General features: G+C 45.0%; 2 protein-coding genes across 5 annotated transcripts in view; both read right to left on the minus strand.

Moving 5' to 3' along the window:
* Positions 1-19,703, minus strand: part of DHRS3 (dehydrogenase/reductase 3) — a 148,278-nt gene that overhangs the window by 104,838 nt on the left and 23,737 nt on the right. The window lies entirely within an intron of this gene.
* LRRC38 (leucine rich repeat containing 38) overlaps positions 1-19,703 on the minus strand; it is a 49,195-nt gene that overhangs the window by 4,517 nt on the left and 24,975 nt on the right. Inside the window, exon 4 of the mRNA XM_072354635.1 lies at positions 7,646-9,686. Coding sequence (XP_072210736.1) covers positions 7,646-8,273 — 628 coding nt within the window. The 5' untranslated portion in view covers positions 8,274-9,686. The remainder of the gene's footprint in view (positions 1-7,645; positions 9,687-19,703) is intronic.

Raw genomic sequence — 19,703 nt, forward strand, 5'->3', positions numbered from 1 at the left:
CCTCAAATTCCATTTCCTTACGGCAAGTACAAGAAAAAGCAGCTTTCTACACCAGCTGTGGAACAAACCATTAGTGAGTGGTAGGATCTTAGACCAACTGCAAAGCAGCTGAGCCCTGCTCTCAGCATGCCTGAAGACAGACTGCACAGGTGAATCGTTTACAATTACTTTACCTATTCGAGACTATTGGTGCTCCTGGATGCTTTCATCTAACATCACAGTACACAGAATGCAAGTAGAAGAGTACCTGCAACATACCAAGTCACTTAGAGGGTATTTCTTGCTATGAGAACCAGTGTATTGTAAGAGTTTTGAGTCAGATTAGACAATAAAAGGATAAAAAAGCTCTTCTCTCTCATGCAGCCATGGGTAATGAAATCTAGGTCATGTTCCCATACAAAGAGATAAGAAGGGAGTTTTCTGCTCTCTTCATTCTCTACAGCGCTGAGTGCTACCTGAGCCTTACCTTTTGGCAGAATTCCTTTTGAAACTAATCGATATCAATAAGCAAAATACAGCATCAGAAATCAGCTCTATTCTACTGACCCAAGGAATGCCTCCATCCAAAGCAGATGCAGTCAGTGTTAGACCAGGCTTCCCTCTGTGTACCTGAACACATCACAGTACAAAGGCTATGCATGCTGCTGCTTAGGACAACACGTAATCAAATCCACTTCATCTGCTTCCTTCCATAGCTGCTGTCCTATGCTCCACCTGTCTCAATACACCCATGTCCAGCAACAGATCCCATTTTGTTCCTTGCTCAGGCAGAAAGTAATCCCACGTCATTTCACAGCCTCTAAACACCCCACACCACTTCCAGTGCCATCTGACCTTAGTCATCCACTTTCACTCATGCTGACCTTTTAATTACATTACTTTTTCATTATGTATATATATATATTCATTTAATTCTGTAGAACCCATCCAACTTATTCTTTAAAATCCAGCCAGGCTTCTTGCAAAGGGCATCACCAAGAAGTCTGATATTCAGTGCTTGCCTGCAGCTAGAAACCCTTTGATGACAGTTATATATATATCTCCCTGATTCCACAACACGTTCTAAGAGTCACCAAACAAATCTGTAAATGAAATAACAAGTGTGAGCATGTTATAAATACACAGCTTATGTTATTTTGGTCAGGGTCACTGCATTATCTGCAGCAACTCCAGCTGTCTCAAGGACAATGTCACACGCTCTGTCTTTCTGCTGTGTCATCTGAAGAAGCCCACGTAGGACAATGTAGTTGTAATGCAGATGTAATGCACTGTTTGCTTTTAACATGGGAATGCTTTGAAGTCCCACTCAAGGGATGGGTGTTAGATTTTATACAGGCACTGAAGGCTGCAGAAATGAGATACAAACATGGGAACAGATCGCCTAACAGGGGAAGTGTGAAACTGCTGGAGCTCTGGAACAAGAAAGCAGGTACAATTCTTTACAGACTGTAATGATGCAGGGGGGTTCTGGATGAAGTTCATTGCAGTGAAACTCCCTCATAGGTTTTCAAAGAACATGGCTGTGAGATGCCTTGCCATTGCAGGCTTGTAACTCCGCTGAAGCCCTGGGCTTCATCCTTGACAATCAGTTCTAGCAGTTTCTTCAGCTGGATCCTAATTGCATCGGTGCAGGACTACACACAGCTCTACGTGTCCTGCAGTCACAGGCTGAAATACTTCCCCCAGGAAGATGAAGCTCTTAGGAAATGAATGCAGTTTGAAAGCAGTCTGTACAAAACCACGTGCAAATGATCAATAATTAATTCCCTTGTAAATTAATGAAAATAGAGCTATGATAGCTCTGCAGTGCTCCGAGTTTTAACTACAGCGATCTTTCTGTCTCCAGAAAAAACAGAAACAAAAACCAGCCACCAACCCCCTTTAACATTGGGATTTGTAGCTGTGATTCAACCGTGTTCATCATAAGAACTGCTGGACTGGTAAGCTTTCCGTGGTGCATTGGCTCAACCACTGATTGTGTTCCACTTTCCTGCCCTTGCATCTAACGTGAGGTTTTCCTACACATTTTGACTGCTGACGTCCTTTGAGTGGTGCCTTTGTTTCACATTCCCTTGCTTAGACACAAGCAGCAACACGTATCACTTACCCAGGGCAGCCTGACATTTTAAGCACTCTGTGTGTGTTTGCTTCCTTATAACACCCATGACTTCTTAATACCTGTGCAAACTGAATGTTTCATGGCATAGCTTCTGAAAGTCATTATTACTTCAATATTATGGTCTGTTAGCCAACTACAACCGATAAATCTTGCTCTGTTTTGGATGCTGAGTTTAAAAAGTGGGAGAAGGAGGCTTCAATTCTATTGAGTTTTGTGGACTTCATATAAAGCAAATGTTTAGATGGTTTCCTAGCAGCTGGGAATGCACAATGGTAGGAGATGAAAATGCCCAGTCATACCTACACTGATAGATGTAAGGAACACATACATGAAAGAAGCAGTAAATGTAAGCAGAACTGGTATTTGAGTGGTGATGCACTGGAACAGGTTGCCCAAGGAGGCTGTGGATGCCCCATCCCTGCAGGCATTCAAGGCCAGGCTGGATGTGGCTCTGGGCAGCCTGTGCTGCTGGTTGGTGACCCTGCACACAGCAGGGGGTTGGAATGAGATGATCATTGTGGTCCTTTTCATCCCAGGCCATTCTATGATTCTATGATTTGCCCTTTTGGGTGGAATTCAGCTGTTCTCCCAAATCACTGAATGCAATTTTCACACACTTGAAATGTTTAAATGTGGCATTTAATTTCTTGTATGGTATTTTGCCCCCAGCTATAGCTCTCTTTAGTCTACTTAAACATCGTCGCTGATGTAATAGATGTATTACTAGATGGTGAGAGAGGCATTGCCTCTGAACAGAGATGGAATTTCATTAAAGTCAGCCTCGAGCTACCAGAAAATTAAGGCTTAATTTTTTTAATGGTCAAATGCTCCAGAGTTTCCTGCATTGATATTAGAAGGTGCTCGACACTTTGCTTCTATGTCTGAAGATCAAGTTTAACATCAGGTGCCACGCTGCAAATGTTGTCCTCGTGTCTTGAAATCTGGGAAGGATGGATGTGCTCCAAAAATCCTTACGATGGAAGAAATAAGAGTGAAAAGCCAGGGGCAGCCAGATCATTTTACTGAAAATGACTAGGATATCACATTATATATTTATGTATGGATATATATAGAAGCAGATCTGTCGTGCTTGTTAGGGAATCTTATTCCTGTTAGGTACAGAAGAAAAGCTGCCGAATGGGCAGTCTTAAGGCTCTCAGTTCCTATCCAAAAACTGGATATAAAGGTCTGTCCCAGTGATGTGCCAACATGCGCATGATTCCTGGGGAAGAACTGAATGGCTGCAGTGGCCAGAAGAGCAGAACAGCCTGTCCGTCTTAGCTGAAGCTTTCCCTGGTTCTATATTGGTACATGAAATTCAGGCAGCCTTCACAGAGCAGATGAATACGGGCAGTGATAAGGAATGGAAGACTGAGACAGCTCCCCAAAGCTCTGTGGTTTCAGCACCTTCTGGTTAGGTGAGAAGGTCACGTGCAGACTTTGCCCACCTGTAATTGTGATGCTGTGCTTGGAGGACAACGGTCACGGCTTTCAGTGAGCTGACAGGGGCTACTCTAAGGGCCTAGATTAGTGACACTCCATGTTATTTCCTTTAATTTATAGAATACATTCATTTCATAGGATACCTTACATTGGAATGGGATCAGAAAAGGATCCCGAGAGTCAAGAGATGATCACCTTATGGCCCAGCCTTTGTAAGGCAGCTTTGTAAGGCACACTCACTGCACTGATTCACTTCTGAACCTCCCAAGTACTGCTGAATTCAGTTGAGTTTCCAGCTCCAGAAGCCACTGCTAAATCCCACTGTCACCAGTTCTACTGTCACCAGTCCCATCACCACCAGTCCCATTGCCACCTGTGCTTCCTCTGCAAATATCAGTGTACACATCATAATGCTCAGTCTGAATCATCTCCTTGAATCACATGAGGTCTTTCTAATGCTGTTTTAATGATGAGGGCAGCAAAACCTTTCATTCATGCATTGGATAGGGAGGAACTTAAATAGAATATGTGCTAAACACGAAAGGTTGAGAAAGCACCGTTGCATCTAGTGCTGCATCTGCAGTCCCAGAAATGCTACTTAACTTCTTGAGAAGGTCTTTCAAAGATACTGGGAAAGAAGAAGCAAAAAGAGAGAAATGAGGGCAAAATGAAGGAAAGGAGGCACTACAGTCACATGCTAAAGAATATTGAAGTGCTAATTAAAAGTCATGTTAAAAATACATTAGTCATTAGCGAACAAGGCGAAGGTGGTTACCAACCACATCCCAAACGTGGTTCTGTTTTCAAGTATGATGAAAGTTCCCTTATTAATCTCTCACAAATATAAGATCTGCTTTCTGAAAGCAGGCACAGTGCTGAGTTTAACAGCAAAACCTTTAGTGCAGTTTCTCTAATAAGTCCAGCAGCAAATCTGGCGTGTGCCTTTTCATCCCCGATTAATGCTTCGCTTAGAAATTCAGGTTGGAAGAATAAATGCAGTCCAATGATGCAGATCCCAGCTGTCTGTGTGCACGACAAGGCAGATTTGCAAAGGCAGCAGAGCTGAGATGAGGCTTTCCAGGCAGCTGGGCAGACAGGTCAGCAAAGCTGGAGCTTTACACGCTTTCTCTCTGGGACTGTGCCAGAAAGAAAAGGGACCTGGCTTTTGTGAGACTAATGAGCTGAAGTGTGGCTTTTGTTTGGATCTCCCAGTTCTCCCATAGGCCTAAATGGCAGAGGTAGAGAATTTCAGGATCGATGAGTGAGATTTCAGTTCCCGTTGACAAAACTCTGATTTTTAAAGCAACTTGGTATTTCTTCAGCAAAAAACAAAGGCAGGGTTTGACCGATGTGATATTTTACTGCAGTGCTAAAATTCAAAGGTGCAACAGCAGCTGGTTACAGCTTGAGTGATTTCTCTTAGACATGCAGACGGAGAAGATTAAACTATTCCAAGTGTCATTCAAAGGGAAGAACCAAAATAGGCTCTCAAAGCACAAGCCTGTGGCAGTGCCTTTCTACCTTCTGCTTGCTGCTTTCAGTACTGAGGCTTCAGGGACCTCTGTGCCACAGCAACACTTGCAAACTGCACTCCTGAATTCTCACTTCATCCACGGGGTGGCTGGAGCGTGTTTCTCTTCCACTTCCATAGAACCATAGAATCATTCAGGTTAGAAAACGACACTCAAATCACTAAGTCTGACCCCAACCCACCCCCACCCACTGCCCACATCCCTCAGTGTCACATCTCCACACTGGACACAGGGATGGTGACCCCCCAACTCCCCAGGTAGCTGTGCCAATACCTCACTTTGGCACATCCTTTCTAATTTGGAAGCATCCCAAGCAGAAAACACACAACGGTTCATAGAGCCTTTGGCTTCTTTGCAGCCCTTTGTGCTTTTTGTGAAGGGCCGGGGATCCCCAGTGCAAGTTACTGTCATTCACCCTTCTCTATTCTTTCCCTTCTCAGTAAATCCAGGTCACAGTGTTTGTCATTTGACGTCTGGGGAGTGTCAGTCTGTCACAAAACCATTCTGTAGTGTTAATCACAGCATATTCTTCAAGAAAACCAACAGAAGAAAAGCACCACTCAACCTCTTTTTTTGCCCTTTTCCATTCCTATAGGCCGTGCAATGGAAATGCTTTATGCAGCATTATAAAAGTATATAGCCAAGGTAAGTAAGTACTTTCCTTGGGCCCTGGAAATGTATTCTTTTTCTTTGGCAGTGTTTCCAGACAATGCTGCTGCCCTACTTTTCTGCATTTGCTGCACGGATGAGTATCTCCAGCCATCCAGCAGCAATGGGAGCAAGCAGGGAGCAGCAGGGTGAGCCTTGGGAGCTGCTCCCCCCACCCCTGCTGGGGAAGATGTGACACCCCCAGAAATGCCACATGAAGGGGTGTACAAAGGCATGACCGACAAACAACGGAGCGCTGGGTTTACCCCTCACTGTGCAGGCACTGAGCACATGTGGGCTGCAAAGAGCTCAGCAGCCCCGCGCCCACAGTAAGTGCAAAGCAAAGCATTGCTGAGGTCAGGATGGGAAGGGAGAAATGGACCTGGGAAATAACCATTTGAATGGTTGCTCCTTCCCTCCCTCCTTCTCTTGCTTTGAAAGATCTGGGTGGGCTGGTAATTGTTTGGCCGTATGGCTGAAATGCAGCTTCCATGACTTTGGATGAGATGAAATACTGAAGCAGTTGGGAAACGCTGACAATACTACAGTAAATCTTGATCATTTGAGATCTGCAGACATATAAAGTTCAGATGAGCACTGATGGGAGAGAAAGGAAAGAGAGATGGGTTGGGAAAGACTTTCAAACTGAACAGACTCAGCTGGGGCACAGGGGAATGTGGGAGAACAGCAGTGAGTTTGGCTGGAAAAAGGGAAAATGGGGAAAGAGGGGAAAAAGGGGAAAGGGGGGAAAGGAAAAGGTGAGAGGGGAAAACTTCGCTCATGCGGGCAGAAAAAATCCATCATGTTTTCCTCAAATAACTTCTTCCTTACAATAGGCATATATATATATTTAAAACAGCTAAGAATATCTAGGGCAACCCAGCTGAGTATAATAAAAGTTGCCACTGAAGGTCACGAGCACAGAAAGAGCTTGAAAAAGTGATTGCAAATGGATGATTGAGGGAAGGAAGTCCTCCTCCTCCTCCTGCATCTGGGACCTCAGCCCACTCTCCCCAGCTCTCCTCCCATGTCCTTTTACCCCTCACCATCTCCTGCACAGATAGACCTCAAGCACAGCCCAGGCACCACGGCTTTCCTGCACCCTCATATCCCCATAGCAGCCCTTACATTGTCCCTTCTGTGAGCAGCAGAAAGCAGCACTGGATGCCCTGGTGCTTGTTGGGAGGAGTGAACTGAGAGGAGATCTGCTAAAGCTGGATCAGCGGTGGCTTTGGGGTCGGATGGGAAACATGGAGCAAAAGCTCTACACGTGGCAGCCTTAATACTTCTTTATTTTGTTCCCAATGATTTTCTGGAAACGACTAGCTCAAATTCCAGAACTGCATATCCTGCACTGAGGATGTCCCAGAGAGTTTCCATTTATTCCTAATACTGGAAAAGCACCATAATCGAAATACCATAATATGATATGAAATACTCTGGTTTCAGAGCATCACAACAAAATAATCCCTGAAAAGGGCTGACAGCCACAGCTGTATAAAACTGGGATTTAACTCTCCTGTAGCAGCTTTATGGCTGATCAGGAAAATGAGAGAAAGCACAGTTTTCCTAAGGAGCTGGCACAGGATATTCAGCTGTTCAAAGGGCTCATTGTGGAATGTATTTACCGGGAAGAAACCGATGTCTGGAAGAGAATCAGCTCTGGGCACAACGGATTTGAAAAGGCTCCTTCAGTGCCCATGCAACTTCAGCCTATAAATCAAAACTATTTATTGCTTAGCTGGGAGGAGGACCTGCCGCTAAAAAGAAACCAACACCATTTTAATGGACTCATTTGTTGGAAGCATGCAATTACAGTTTGACCAAAAGGCAGTTGGGGTCACTGCAGGCAGGATGCACAGCCAGCCCTCCAAGACACACAAACACACATACAGAGCTTTACCTTTCTGGAGCTTAGAGGCATTGTCCTGGATCCAGCTGAAAAGATTGGCAAAGTCACAGTCACAGACCCACGGGTTGCCCTCCAGCCGTATGGTCCGCAGGGAGGGAAGCGCTTCGAGGGCTGCCACGTTGAGGCTCTGTAAGTTATTGTCATTCAGTTCTAACACTTGAAGCTGTTCCAAGTTCTCAAAAGCAGCTTCATCCACATCCACCAGGTTATTGTTTCCCAAGCTGAGTTTTATCAGTTTTTCTGCCGATTTGAATATCCCGGCTTCGAGCTGTGTTAAATTGTTGTAGCTTAAGTCTAAATACACCAGTTTGGTAGAACTGCTAAAAGTGCCCTCTTCTAAAGAGGTGAGGGAGTTATTCCTGAAGTCCAAGTAGACCAGGTCTCCATAAAATATAAAGAAATCAGCTGGTATCGCCTGGATGTTGTTATCAGCTATAAGAAGTTTCCGTACATCCAATGGAAACGGATTGGGAACACTGGGGAGTCCTTGATCCCGGCAGTCTATGGTGTGGTAGTCCATACAGCTACAGACAGCAGGGCAAAGATGACCCGTGGGTAAAAAGAGCAGGCAGACAAAGAGAGAAAAAGGTAGAAGGCAGAGAGGAAAGCATGGCCACATCGTCAAGGATTCGGAAGCTGTGATGAGCACCACTTCTATGAGAAAGACATTTTGCTGAGCTGAGCAGCGGTGCCTGGTACTTGTGTGTGTGTGTGTGTGATTGTATCCAGGAGATCACATATCATCACAGATCCGATGGCAGCACGGTGGGGAGGGGGAGGGAGGGAGAGGCTGAAGGCAAGAGGGAGGCAGGCATATGTGAGGATTTACACTGCCAGGGAATGATAATGCTGCACGATGCGAGGGAGGGAGCGATGATTGGGTAAAACCGAGGACCTTTCAAAGGACTCCCTTGCTTTTGTGAGCTAAAAAAAGCTGAGAGCCTGTTTGCATATTTGCTGCATATTCCGGCAGACGGGAAATCACATCACAGTGATACCCCCAGAAATGCAGGTGAGGGGTGGCAAGCACCCAACTGACTGCTGTGCACTCTTTTCTCTTTGATTCCTAAAGAGGCAGCAGAAGGGCAGCAAGGGGGGACCAAAGGCAAGGAGCGGCAGCTGTACCTGGATGCCTTCTCAGCCCTTAGAGCAAGGACATTAACATTACTTAAATATGACTCATTTATCTTTTAACCAAGGAGCATAATCTGTGGCTGCAAGGAATTTGCCTCAGAAATGAGGGTGGTTTGTTTCCTGTTTTAATGACCAGGGCAGTTGCTTTCTGCGATGGCATTAGGAACGTCCTTCAGGACAGACAGCAGCACAAACTGGCTCAGACCTCCAGCTAGGTCAAAGAGAAACTGGTGATTCTGATTTAAGGTCATTTCCTAACAATTCAGAGCATCTCTCATTCAGTATAAAGGTACACAGCATAAACTGAGTGCTGCCTGATGTGTAAGGGAGGAACTTAGAAAAGAATGTTGGGGTGGGCACAAAGAGGGGACAGTAAGGGACAGAAGCCAAGGGAGCACTTGCTGCTGCCTCACTGAATCACAGGGGCCAAGTCCTATCAAACATCTGTGATGATGATTTAAAACACTGAGATGAACAAGATGCAAAACGCCTCTCATGCTCAGGATTCAGTCCATGCCAACTGCAACTGATGATCCTCATACAGAACTGATGCTTTGTAACCTGTGAACTCCAAGTTTTGCAAACACTTCTGCTGTAATTTACTGCTTTTCCACCCCTCTCTAGCTCAATTAGTTCCTTAGGTCAGACATAAAGCTGCTTCTGTCACCTGTCAGTAAGCAAAACCGACCTGCCATCTTGCAGTAGCAATGTGCTGCATCGATGTGATGGATCTTGGTGAAGTTATCCATCTGCAGGATGGAAGGGTCCCTCTGTGCAGACCTTTATTTTTCCCTTTATGAAGCACACGGAATCAGACCCTGACATTTTCTCTTCGAAGATGTCTCAGTCTTGTTATGCCTGTTTCACAGATGGGAGACTACAGACAGCAAGGCACAATCTGTGAAAGATCCAAGAACATATTAGTGGCAGAGGTAGGAACAATACCGAGCTTTCCAGCCTTGCAGCCCTTGTTCAAACTCCTTTCTGTAAGAAAAGGACCTTCCTGCTGCCCATGTTTCCTTGCTCACACTGTAAGCAACACAACCTGCACAGCCACGCTGCACACCCGTATGCAGTTTGTTCCTCCAGACAATCTGTGGAGTTTTCCTGTCTGAGTTGTTTGCAGGGGACTGATGATGATTACTTTGGGCTGGGCACACTGTAGGTCTGCCAGCAGCCAGCCCTGCTTGCAGAGCAGCCATGCAGACAGTGCAAGGTGCCAGCTCTGAGGGGCTGCAGCATTGCTGCCATCAGCACCTGCAGGGGTCTGACACCTCCCTCCTGCCACTGATTTCTGTGTGTTTCTTCCAGATCTGTTTTTCTCTGTGCAGCATTTCCCATTGCAGTTTGTCAGTTTATGTCTATTCCTTCCTCAGCTATCACTTACTTCTGTACCTCATCTGTTTCCCTCACAGAACGGAAATTCTCTTTAATCTTTCTGAAGCTGCACTCGCTTGCCAGACATCTCAGGCAATTCTGCACAGCACAAAGGAGATTCTGAAAAGCCTTCTATCTAATGAGATATTAAAGCTTTACCTCTTTAATCTTTCATTTGTATGTCAGATACAGTAACCTATATGACTATAGGAGGGGCCCAGCTGCTGTCTGCTGTGAGCACAGCACCCTCTTGTGCCCCATGGACCACTTTTCTCCTGCAAGGAGCTGCCAGCAACTTCAAAGAACCACAGAATGGCTGGAGTTGGAAGGGACCCTCAAGGCCATGTGGTCCAACTGGATCTGTAGGGTGTTGCTGGTACTATAGCACGGCAAGCAGCAGGAAACAAAAAGCACATCCATCTGCTTGCTGATTACACTCAGAAATCGCTTTGGAGGACGAATAGTATCTTTTGCATAGAAACTTCCAGCCCTCCTCTTATGGGAGCTCCCAGCTTCCTAAAATGAACTGAGTAATGGAAGAAAGAACAAAGGACAGTCGTGGTACAGACACACAGGAAGGATTCAGATGTCTCAGCTAAGAAATCATTACTTATAAAAGACTGAAATAGAAAACTGTCCGTCCTCATTCGGATTTGTGAACAGCTAATTAAGCATATTTTGCTGTGGAGGAAGTTATTATTCCAGGCTTATGCTTTGCTGAGCTGAGGTATGCGTCACATCCCTGGCTGCTGTTCCAGGTGCATGTAACCACTGCAAAGGGTTTTCCTAATGATCCGACGTTAGCAACGTGTCCTGGGAACTGGTGTTCAAACCTGAATGGCTACCAACAAGTTCATCAATTAAACACAGAAACCAAGTGTTGAACAACAGCTCTGGAAAGGAATCCCATTCTTACTCGGATATTTACCACTTTGGCATCACGATGTTATTCCTGAGAAATACTTTCCCCTGCTATGGCCATGTGATGGGTTTTTATGAACGCAGTCACCTTTGGACAGTTCTCCCTCTGATCCTACAACAAAAAAAGGACTGAAAAAGAACCAAAAGAGAAAGAGGGTATGCCCCCTTGTTCATACAAAAGAACAATAGAAACTGTGAACCGAAGCTTGCATTATACCTGCCCAGTCCTCCTTGCTGCAGCTGCTGCTGCCATCAGCTGGGAGGGAAATCACATCAATATTAATCAGTGTGACAGCAGCACTGATTGAATTTGAAAACTTGAGACACTGCAGTTCAGCAGCCAAACGAGAGCAGCCTAAACCCATCAGAACACCTCCATCATCCGCTCCGGGGATGATGTGGCTGTAAGAGACATGTGGTCACCATCCTACTGCCAGCCATTTACCATCACTAAAGCACTTACAGGGGAAGGACCAGTGTAAATGATGGTTCCCTCCCCTCCAGCATGGAGCTGGTATCCAGATGCTGCCCTGCAATTGCTGCTTGCCACAGCTGCATGCTGGCCCAATGCTACCACAATGTAAAACAAATCAATGGTAATTAAAAGTGAAATTAAAAGTGAATTCAAAGTGAAAATTCAAACAGATACGCTGATGCATATCCACTGCCGATTAGGTTTGAGATCAACTTGGGATGAGGCAGGTATGACCTGGGATGGCCATTCTCACATGTAATAAAGCCAGTAAAGCTGGACTCCAATATGCTCCCAAACACCTATCTGGTCAGGTTCATATGTGGGTCTGCCGAGATCTGAAAGCCCTAAGTTTAATTCAGCTCTTGTGAAAAGCTGAGTAGAACACGACTTTTAACCCCTGACTGCCATCATAAACACGGCACGTGTGCTTAAAATGACAGGAAAGTGATGACTCTGGGGAACTAATTTCCTCCATATTGTGTGTTCACAACATAGACAGCAACTGGTGACCCTCTATCAAAGCATCCTGAGTGGAACGTGTCCCTGTGTGGTGCAGCTGAGCAGTGGATAGGGGACAAGTGGTGTCTGTGCTGGGAAATGGAGGCAGAAAACAATGCCATAGAGGAAGGAAAACAAGAAATGATTCTGGAATACACAGGAAACAAATCTGTATTGTTTGATCAGGGCTTGCATTGTTATTTGTACTCTGCGCCACCTAGGAAACGCTTATTTGTTCAGCAAATGGACCTGCAAGCAATTAGAACAGTTGACAGCTGATGTTGATACACACATAATATGTAGCTTTGGAGTTGAAAAGTCTTTCCATTCATTTCACTCAGCAGGGATTAAAAAAGGACTCCAATTCATTCATTTGTAACATTAATGGGCTGAATGTCCTTTGCAAACCAAACGAGATTGTGCATGTGTGAAGATCTCATGTAAATTCAAACCAAATACACACCCAGCAAGAAAACAGTTCCACTTACTACAGGGCACAGCTCGCTTAATAGCAGGTCTTTTAATGACTGCTTTGAGATTTCACAAAGACATTGAGAGCTGCCTATCTTGGCTGTGCTGTTAGCTATGCTGTGTTGTTAGCAACCTTCCTTGGCTGTGCTGTGATACGAGCTCAATGCAATGGAGAAAACAGGCTAGATCTACTGCAGAGAAAAACACCGAGGCAGTCATTTGCAATTGCTTCCCTTCGCCCATCCACCACGCTGACTATTGCTGCATACACTCAGTGGATTTAAATATGCAGGAAGGATGTTTGTGTCAGCGGGAATTCTGAGCATCACATGAGTGACAGTGATAATGGAAATAATTAGTTCACTCCTTTGTTGCTCTTCACTGTAAAAATACCAAAAATACAACAAAGTGCTTAAAAGGTCAGACTGTATGTTCAAAACAGGGCTTGGAAATTGCCCTTTGAGATGCACCTCCTCATCTTCCAGGTTATTACTCCACAAACACACCCATCATCTTCTCTTCTGATGCAAAGGACTTATTTTCACCCTGTAAGTATATTACAGATGTTGAAAAAGCTGTGTATACTTTGCTGCGTGGCAGAGAATGCTTGCAGGACAACAGAGACTCACAGTATGTACTGATCACAGAATCACAGAGTTGTTGGGGTTGGAAGGGACCTCAAGAGATCATGGAGTCCAACCAACCTGCAAAGCAGGTTCTCTGCAGCAGGGGTTGGACTCGACAGCCTTCTGGTCTAACTAAAATACTTACAGTCCTGCTCATGGTAAGTGATCCTGGTCATTCACTTCTTTGCTCTGAAGCGATCTTTCCATCCTCTTACAAGTTTCTCTGGCCATACAGAAGTACAGTGTCCTTAGGGAATGCAGCGTACTTTGACTTAATGGCTTCTGACATTTCACTCTCCTTGTTAATAAGCCAGGCGAGATGTCAGGTACCATCATATCAATGAGTGCAGCAGTCCCCAGCAGGGAAGCGTTTGGAGCTTCATCACACCACCACTGGATTTGCTTTATAAAAACATGCTGATAACCAATGCAATTATTACAATGACTAACTTCCATCATTGCCTCAGAAACGGCTTAGCAGCAAAGAATTGGGGGTGCTCCTCAGTTACACTCTGCAGTGCTGTGTTAGTAAGCAGTAGCACAGCTGCTCTACTGCATAACACCTGGAGGTTGCTACTGCAGCAGCTCTACATGGTAATGCTCCTGAAGGACTCACAGAACCATAAAGGATGGAAAAGACCACTAAGATGCTCCAGCCCAACTCATCCCATCCCCATCATGGCCAATAACCATGACACCTTGCTTGGCAGGTTGGCTGCACAGCTCCAGCAGCCAGGTGTCAGCCCGTGGTCCCATGCTGCTGCATGATGCGACTGTGCATGGCTAAGAGCCAGCAGGCACACCTGTTTTGTATATTTCATTTACGTTTGGATGAACTCCCTCATACAGCTGTTCATACAGGCTTCTAGAAGTTCTGAGGCCGACATCAGATATTAAAGCTGAGAAACAGCACCAACAGAAGGTAGACTCCATGGGGAACATTACTGAAGCCAATGGGTGTTCGTGTTGGCACTGTCCAGGCTGCAGCCCTCAACCATCACAATTTTAGGGGTTGTCTGATGTCAGTTTCTTAATTAATAGCAAAATAAACCGATCTCACAAAAATAGAATAAGTGATGCCTCTTAGATCCCAGAGCTCAATGGAACCTGAAAGAAAAAGTGCATTTGCTTCAGGCTCTGGTAAATTTTTCAGGAAGTTAATGGCACAGAAGATGGCAATGGTAAAAATACTGCACACGTGGTCACACGTGGAACCTTCTATTCTCTCCATTTGCTCAGGCTGTGCTGTAAGCAAGGAGATATTTTTAGGGAAAATGGAATGGCTGCAAACTAGAAACAGAGAAGCCAAAAGTGTCCAATCAAGCGTTTCGCTTGTTAGTTCTTACATTTTTAATACAACATTTTTAGTAGGGTGATGGGATCTTTTGAGTTACCCAAAAAGTACCTGAAACACACACCTGAAGCATCCTTTACCGAGGTTCCATTTGTGTTGAGAAGAGGAAGATGGTTTGAAGGAAGCTTCTTAGTAGGTACAGAATCAATGCCAGCATTCAAAGCTACCAGAAATAGTGCCCTATGTCAGCATTAAAGCATTCATGTGAGTGCCATGGAATCCGTGTCAAGGTATTGATGTGCCAGCTGTGCCATTCTCCTTAAGTCATCCACCAAGAGAAACAATTGGGGTTGCTAACAATGACCAGATTTTTATGCTGCTGGGAGGAGCACGAAGTTTAAAACCACTTTGTCCCAAAAAGGGACCTTTCTTTTCATCAGAATGAACCCAAACAAACCCATTTCTTTCCTATGAAAGACACTGTTATCACTCCTGCTTATAGAAAATAAGGATTGCTAATCTTTGTGTTGTGCTCTGTGTACGGTTGCCTATGCCTATAAATATGCAAATCATGACCCTCTTATTCAGTGAAACCAAGAAGAGATTGACACCCTAAGGAAGAAAAAACTCTTCATTAACTACTAATAGTGAATGAAGTCATTTATAGATTAGAGATAGTGCTGGCACTGAAAGAAAAATGAGCAATTCTTGTTTACGTTCCCAACCTACTGGGTAATCACTACAGCACCCAGAGCTTCAGCTTCCCACTGCTTCATACTGGACTAAACCCAACAAAATGGACCCTTACATTCACCTCACAAGGTTTCAGCACCTCCATTTTAAAAGGCAGAGTCTTTCAAATAATGATATTTAAGAATACAAACGGTGCCTTCATCTGAAGACACATGTAGGTGAGTTGGGGCCATCAAGGTGATGAACAGGCCTCCAAGAGAGCAACTACCCCAGCCTCCTTTGTCTCTTAGAATTAAGTTATACAAGGCAGATCTTGCAGATACAGAGCAAAGCACAAAACTTTTCCTAATTTAAAGCATGAATGAACTTACCCAGTTATAGGAAAATCCCACATTTGAACAGCTTTCCCTTCTCTCCCCTGAGTTACTACTGATAAACCAGTATCACAAGAAGTCATCTTGTGCAATAGCTTGAGTAATACAAAGGTCTTTGTTCATCAATTGCAGTGAAACTGCACCCCTTTAGGCCCACCCTCCACACAGGCTGGGACTCCACCCCTCTCATTCTCAAGTCATTATTTCACTTTATCCAAACACAAGAGATTTATGGTGTAGCTCAGAGAATAACCAAGCCCTGAATTCAGTCAATGGATGATGAATATTCATTTGATTTTTATTATTTTTGGGGGGCATTTTTTGTTGTTCTTACCTCCCTTGCTATTATACATAATGCATGCTTTGCCCTTGGAAACTCCTTACATTGCTGTGAACTGAATTTGGTTGCCAAGAGGTGAGTTGGGATCACAGCAGGAAAACCAATGGTTTCTGCTGCTGAAAGATGCCTTACATCTACAGGGGAATCCTCCACGAGGCGTGTGCTTTCATACCCATCTGAACATGTGGCCAGGGTGGCAAGGCATGCTGCTGCTGCAAGGCATGGCAGAGCCATTGCAACCCCAGTCCGGAGCTGATTGCAGCACAGCAGTCTGCTCGGTTCCCTTCAGGTGCTGGGGAATGGTGGAATCCAGCCCTGCAGCTTCAACTAAACCCACCAGCAAACATCCTGCTCCCTCTGCTGGCTGCAGAGCGTCGTGTAGATAGATGGACGTTCTGCCAATAAATGCTATTAGAAAGTAATTCCCAACTAGGGGAGGGCCAGGAACATCTCCATGTTTCCAGGTTCACCCCTCCGTCCCCCTTATTTGAAGCAGTTTCCCTTCCATAAGCTTCTGCTCATCTTTCCACTTCCTTCTTGATGCTGCTTATACTTGGGAACTGGTACACGAAAAGGAAAAGAAACCACAATCCTGCATCAGGAACAGCTCCCTATAAACGCAGCTGAAATAGGACTTCTGCCACAGACCTCATTGGAGGGAGCGTTTGTCACGTATTCATCCATGTGCATTTCATTTCTCCTATAAGGATTTCTTCCACACGCTTCTTCAAAGAGACAGTCACCCATCTGCAGGATAATGGGCTGCCCCGTGTGCTGTTTGTGTCCCCATCCATCCTGTGAACCCACACAGGTGCCATCTAAGCCATGGACAGACCTCAACATTTCTCAGTGTATTTGCAACACTCAAACCCAACCCATTAAGAAATGTGAAGACATGTAAATCCCTAATGACAGACGTTTGCTTTGCCCATATAATTTCACTCTAAATGCCAGGAAAGGCCTTGGAAGCATTAAGAAAAACTCATGCAGAATTATTCCCTAAAAAAAAACCCCACGAGGCTGAGAAAGTTCTCTTGGCTCCATTGCTGTGTTGCTTTCCTTATTTAACCGTCCTAGTGAAAAGAACACTCCTGACCTAAGAAAACCTACAGCAACCTTGTAATTTTTCCTAAATACACGGTGGTCATCCACAGGTTTAAAAGTAGTAAAGAGTGGGCATCCCATATTTAACTCTGAGTCACACCGCTGTATGTCACGTAGAGACAACAGCTGGTGTTGTTCAGTCCCCAAAAGATAACGATCCACGCCTCCATGTTCCAAGGCCCAAATTCATTGGCTTCTAATGACAATCTTTACAGTCTGAGTGAACAACAATGGCAATTCGGAGCTGATATAAGGAGGAAATAAAGCCACACCACTATCAAACCATCCAACCACAGACACTGAAACATCATAGAGAAGTGCTGACATCACATGCATCGCCTTGCTGGACATCCTTCTCACCCCTTCCTGCTCCCAGCGCTCTGCTCAGTCATTTCTGGAGTGATGGAAGTGACACAAGAGAGAAAAGCAGCCCGACCACAGATCTAAAATGGAAGCACTGCAGGTACACACACATCTTTTATCCCTTATATACCAGTTCACTTCGAGCTTCCAATAACTGGTTCAGCCTGCCTCCATTCCCTGGTTTGGTTGGGAGCTGCTACTTCAGAGCTGCTCTCTGCACTGTGACAACTGCACTGCCAGAGGCACTGGCTGTGTGTGCCCGTTTCACACATCATAAAGCATTTCAGCTTGCCTCTGTGCCCCACAGGCTGCAGCATTTGTGAAAACCCGTGTATATCGACTGCTGTGCAGCTCTGTTGGGTTGTACAGCTGAAAATCGAGCCCCATTACTCACATAAATATCACTTATTCTAGCTCAACATCTCCAACTTCACACACCGTGACAAGTTTGTGAATCAATAACCTCTCTTCACATCCAACAGAGGTGCTCCCATCTGTGCACAATGTTCTACAGGCAGGAGCACAGACAGGGAAGGAACATCATCCTCTTCCAGTGCTCCCATTCCTTGGCAGCTGCTTGATGGAAAACTTCTGGATCTCATCTCACATACCAGATGCATTTTCAGACATGAGCAACTAGATGTACAGAGAATCAAAACCAAAAGCCAGCACAAAAGCGTGGCTGTTTAAAGCCTATATAAATCTGAAGATATTTGATGAACTTCTGCAGGAGTATGAAGCTTTGCTGTTTGAAATGTCTCCCCCTTATTGAAGCAGGCACTGCTTCCTTCTCCTCCAGCTGTGTCTTATAATTCCACCCTTGCCAGACCAGAGGCAGCCGGAGCCGCTCACAGGGCTGCAGGACCGACTGATAGGGTCAAGACAGGAAGAACAGATGTTGAAATCAAAGTAAAAGGGCTGCCTGTACTTCAGGCCATTTCCAGCTCCTCCCTTACACCGCTGTGATTAAAGACATGCAGAGCAGCCTTGTGATGAAAAAACACCCAAAACACAACAGCAACAACCAAAACACAGTGACCCATGCACGACTTAGAATTCTCCTCTTAGAAAGAATCACAGAATCACAGAATGGCCTGGGTTGAAAAGGACCACAATGATCACCTGGTTCCAACCCCCTGCTGTGTGCAGGGTCACCAACCAGCAGCACAGGCTGCCCAGAGCCACATCCAGCCTGGCCTTGAATGCCTGCAGGGATGGGGCATCCACAGCCTCCTTGGGCAACCTGTTCCAGTGTGTCATCACCCTCTGGGTGAAGAAGAGCTCATGGGAAGACTGCACAGGAACCATCGTGATGCTCCTGTACAAAAAGATCAAATTGCAACATCCCTCTGTAGGCCTAAGCTGCTTCTTGTAGCATCTGAGTAAATGTGTACATCTGCAACCAATCATAGAGTCAGAGAATATCCCACGTTGGAAGGGACCCACATGGATCGAGTCCAACTCCTGAGCCCAATACCTACCAACAGATAAAGCTGTGCCTATCTTCTATTGTGAAACAAAGCACAGCTGCTGCATTAGAGGAGACATTATTCGATGAACAGAACGCAGTGCTGTGTAAAGAAAGAAACAGTTCAATTCAGCAGATAGCTCCTCCTTCTTTAAGAAGGCCTACTCATAAACCCGAGGGATTTGTTTATGGGAATGACCATAAAAATGAAAGGTCCTCAGAGCATGTTTGAGGGAGAAGGGATGAAGTTCTAAACAAACCCACTTTTCTGTTCCTGATGGGAACTTGAAATAAGCACTAAGAGCGGTCACTGGTTCCAGTTTGTCTTTCGTAGTCTGTCTGAAAGTACGTATAGGAATTGAAGCATTCCATTCTCATACAGAACAATTTGTTCCAATCGGGAAATGATTTTCCTTAGAACTGACATCCTTCCCTAGAAAATGGCAGTTTCAGAGCAGCAGCATTTCCCAAGTGAACAATCTTTACAACATCTGAAGCAACATTATCCAGAAGTAATTAATCCCAGATTACAATTCAAGACATGCTGCTATTTAGTATTTGAGAGCATTTGCTTCAATATTTTGAACACGGTAAGCCAATATCACCCATTTTCTCTGCATTAGCCCTTCCTTGTTTTCAACCTGGCAGACTTTGATACCAAGAATGGTTATGGCACCATTATTTTTACCTATAGCTAAGAAATTCCCTTGGCACCTTTCATTTTTGAACAGTTACAAAAGAAAAGCCCTATGGAAGGTGCTGCACTTCCATCTGCAGTCCTTTTGGCTTGACTGTTGCCACACTTATGTTTAGACCTGCTTTACTCCTTTATAACACATATAAGCGTTGTGGGGTCTTAATGAGAGCTCTGACTCACATTCACCGAGCAAAACAACCCAGCTATGTGGCTC

The sequence above is a fragment of the Excalfactoria chinensis genome, chromosome 20, assembly GCF_039878825.1.
Source record: "Excalfactoria chinensis isolate bCotChi1 chromosome 20, bCotChi1.hap2, whole genome shotgun sequence".
NCBI classification, from domain to species: Eukaryota; Metazoa; Chordata; class Aves; order Galliformes; family Phasianidae; genus Excalfactoria; species Excalfactoria chinensis.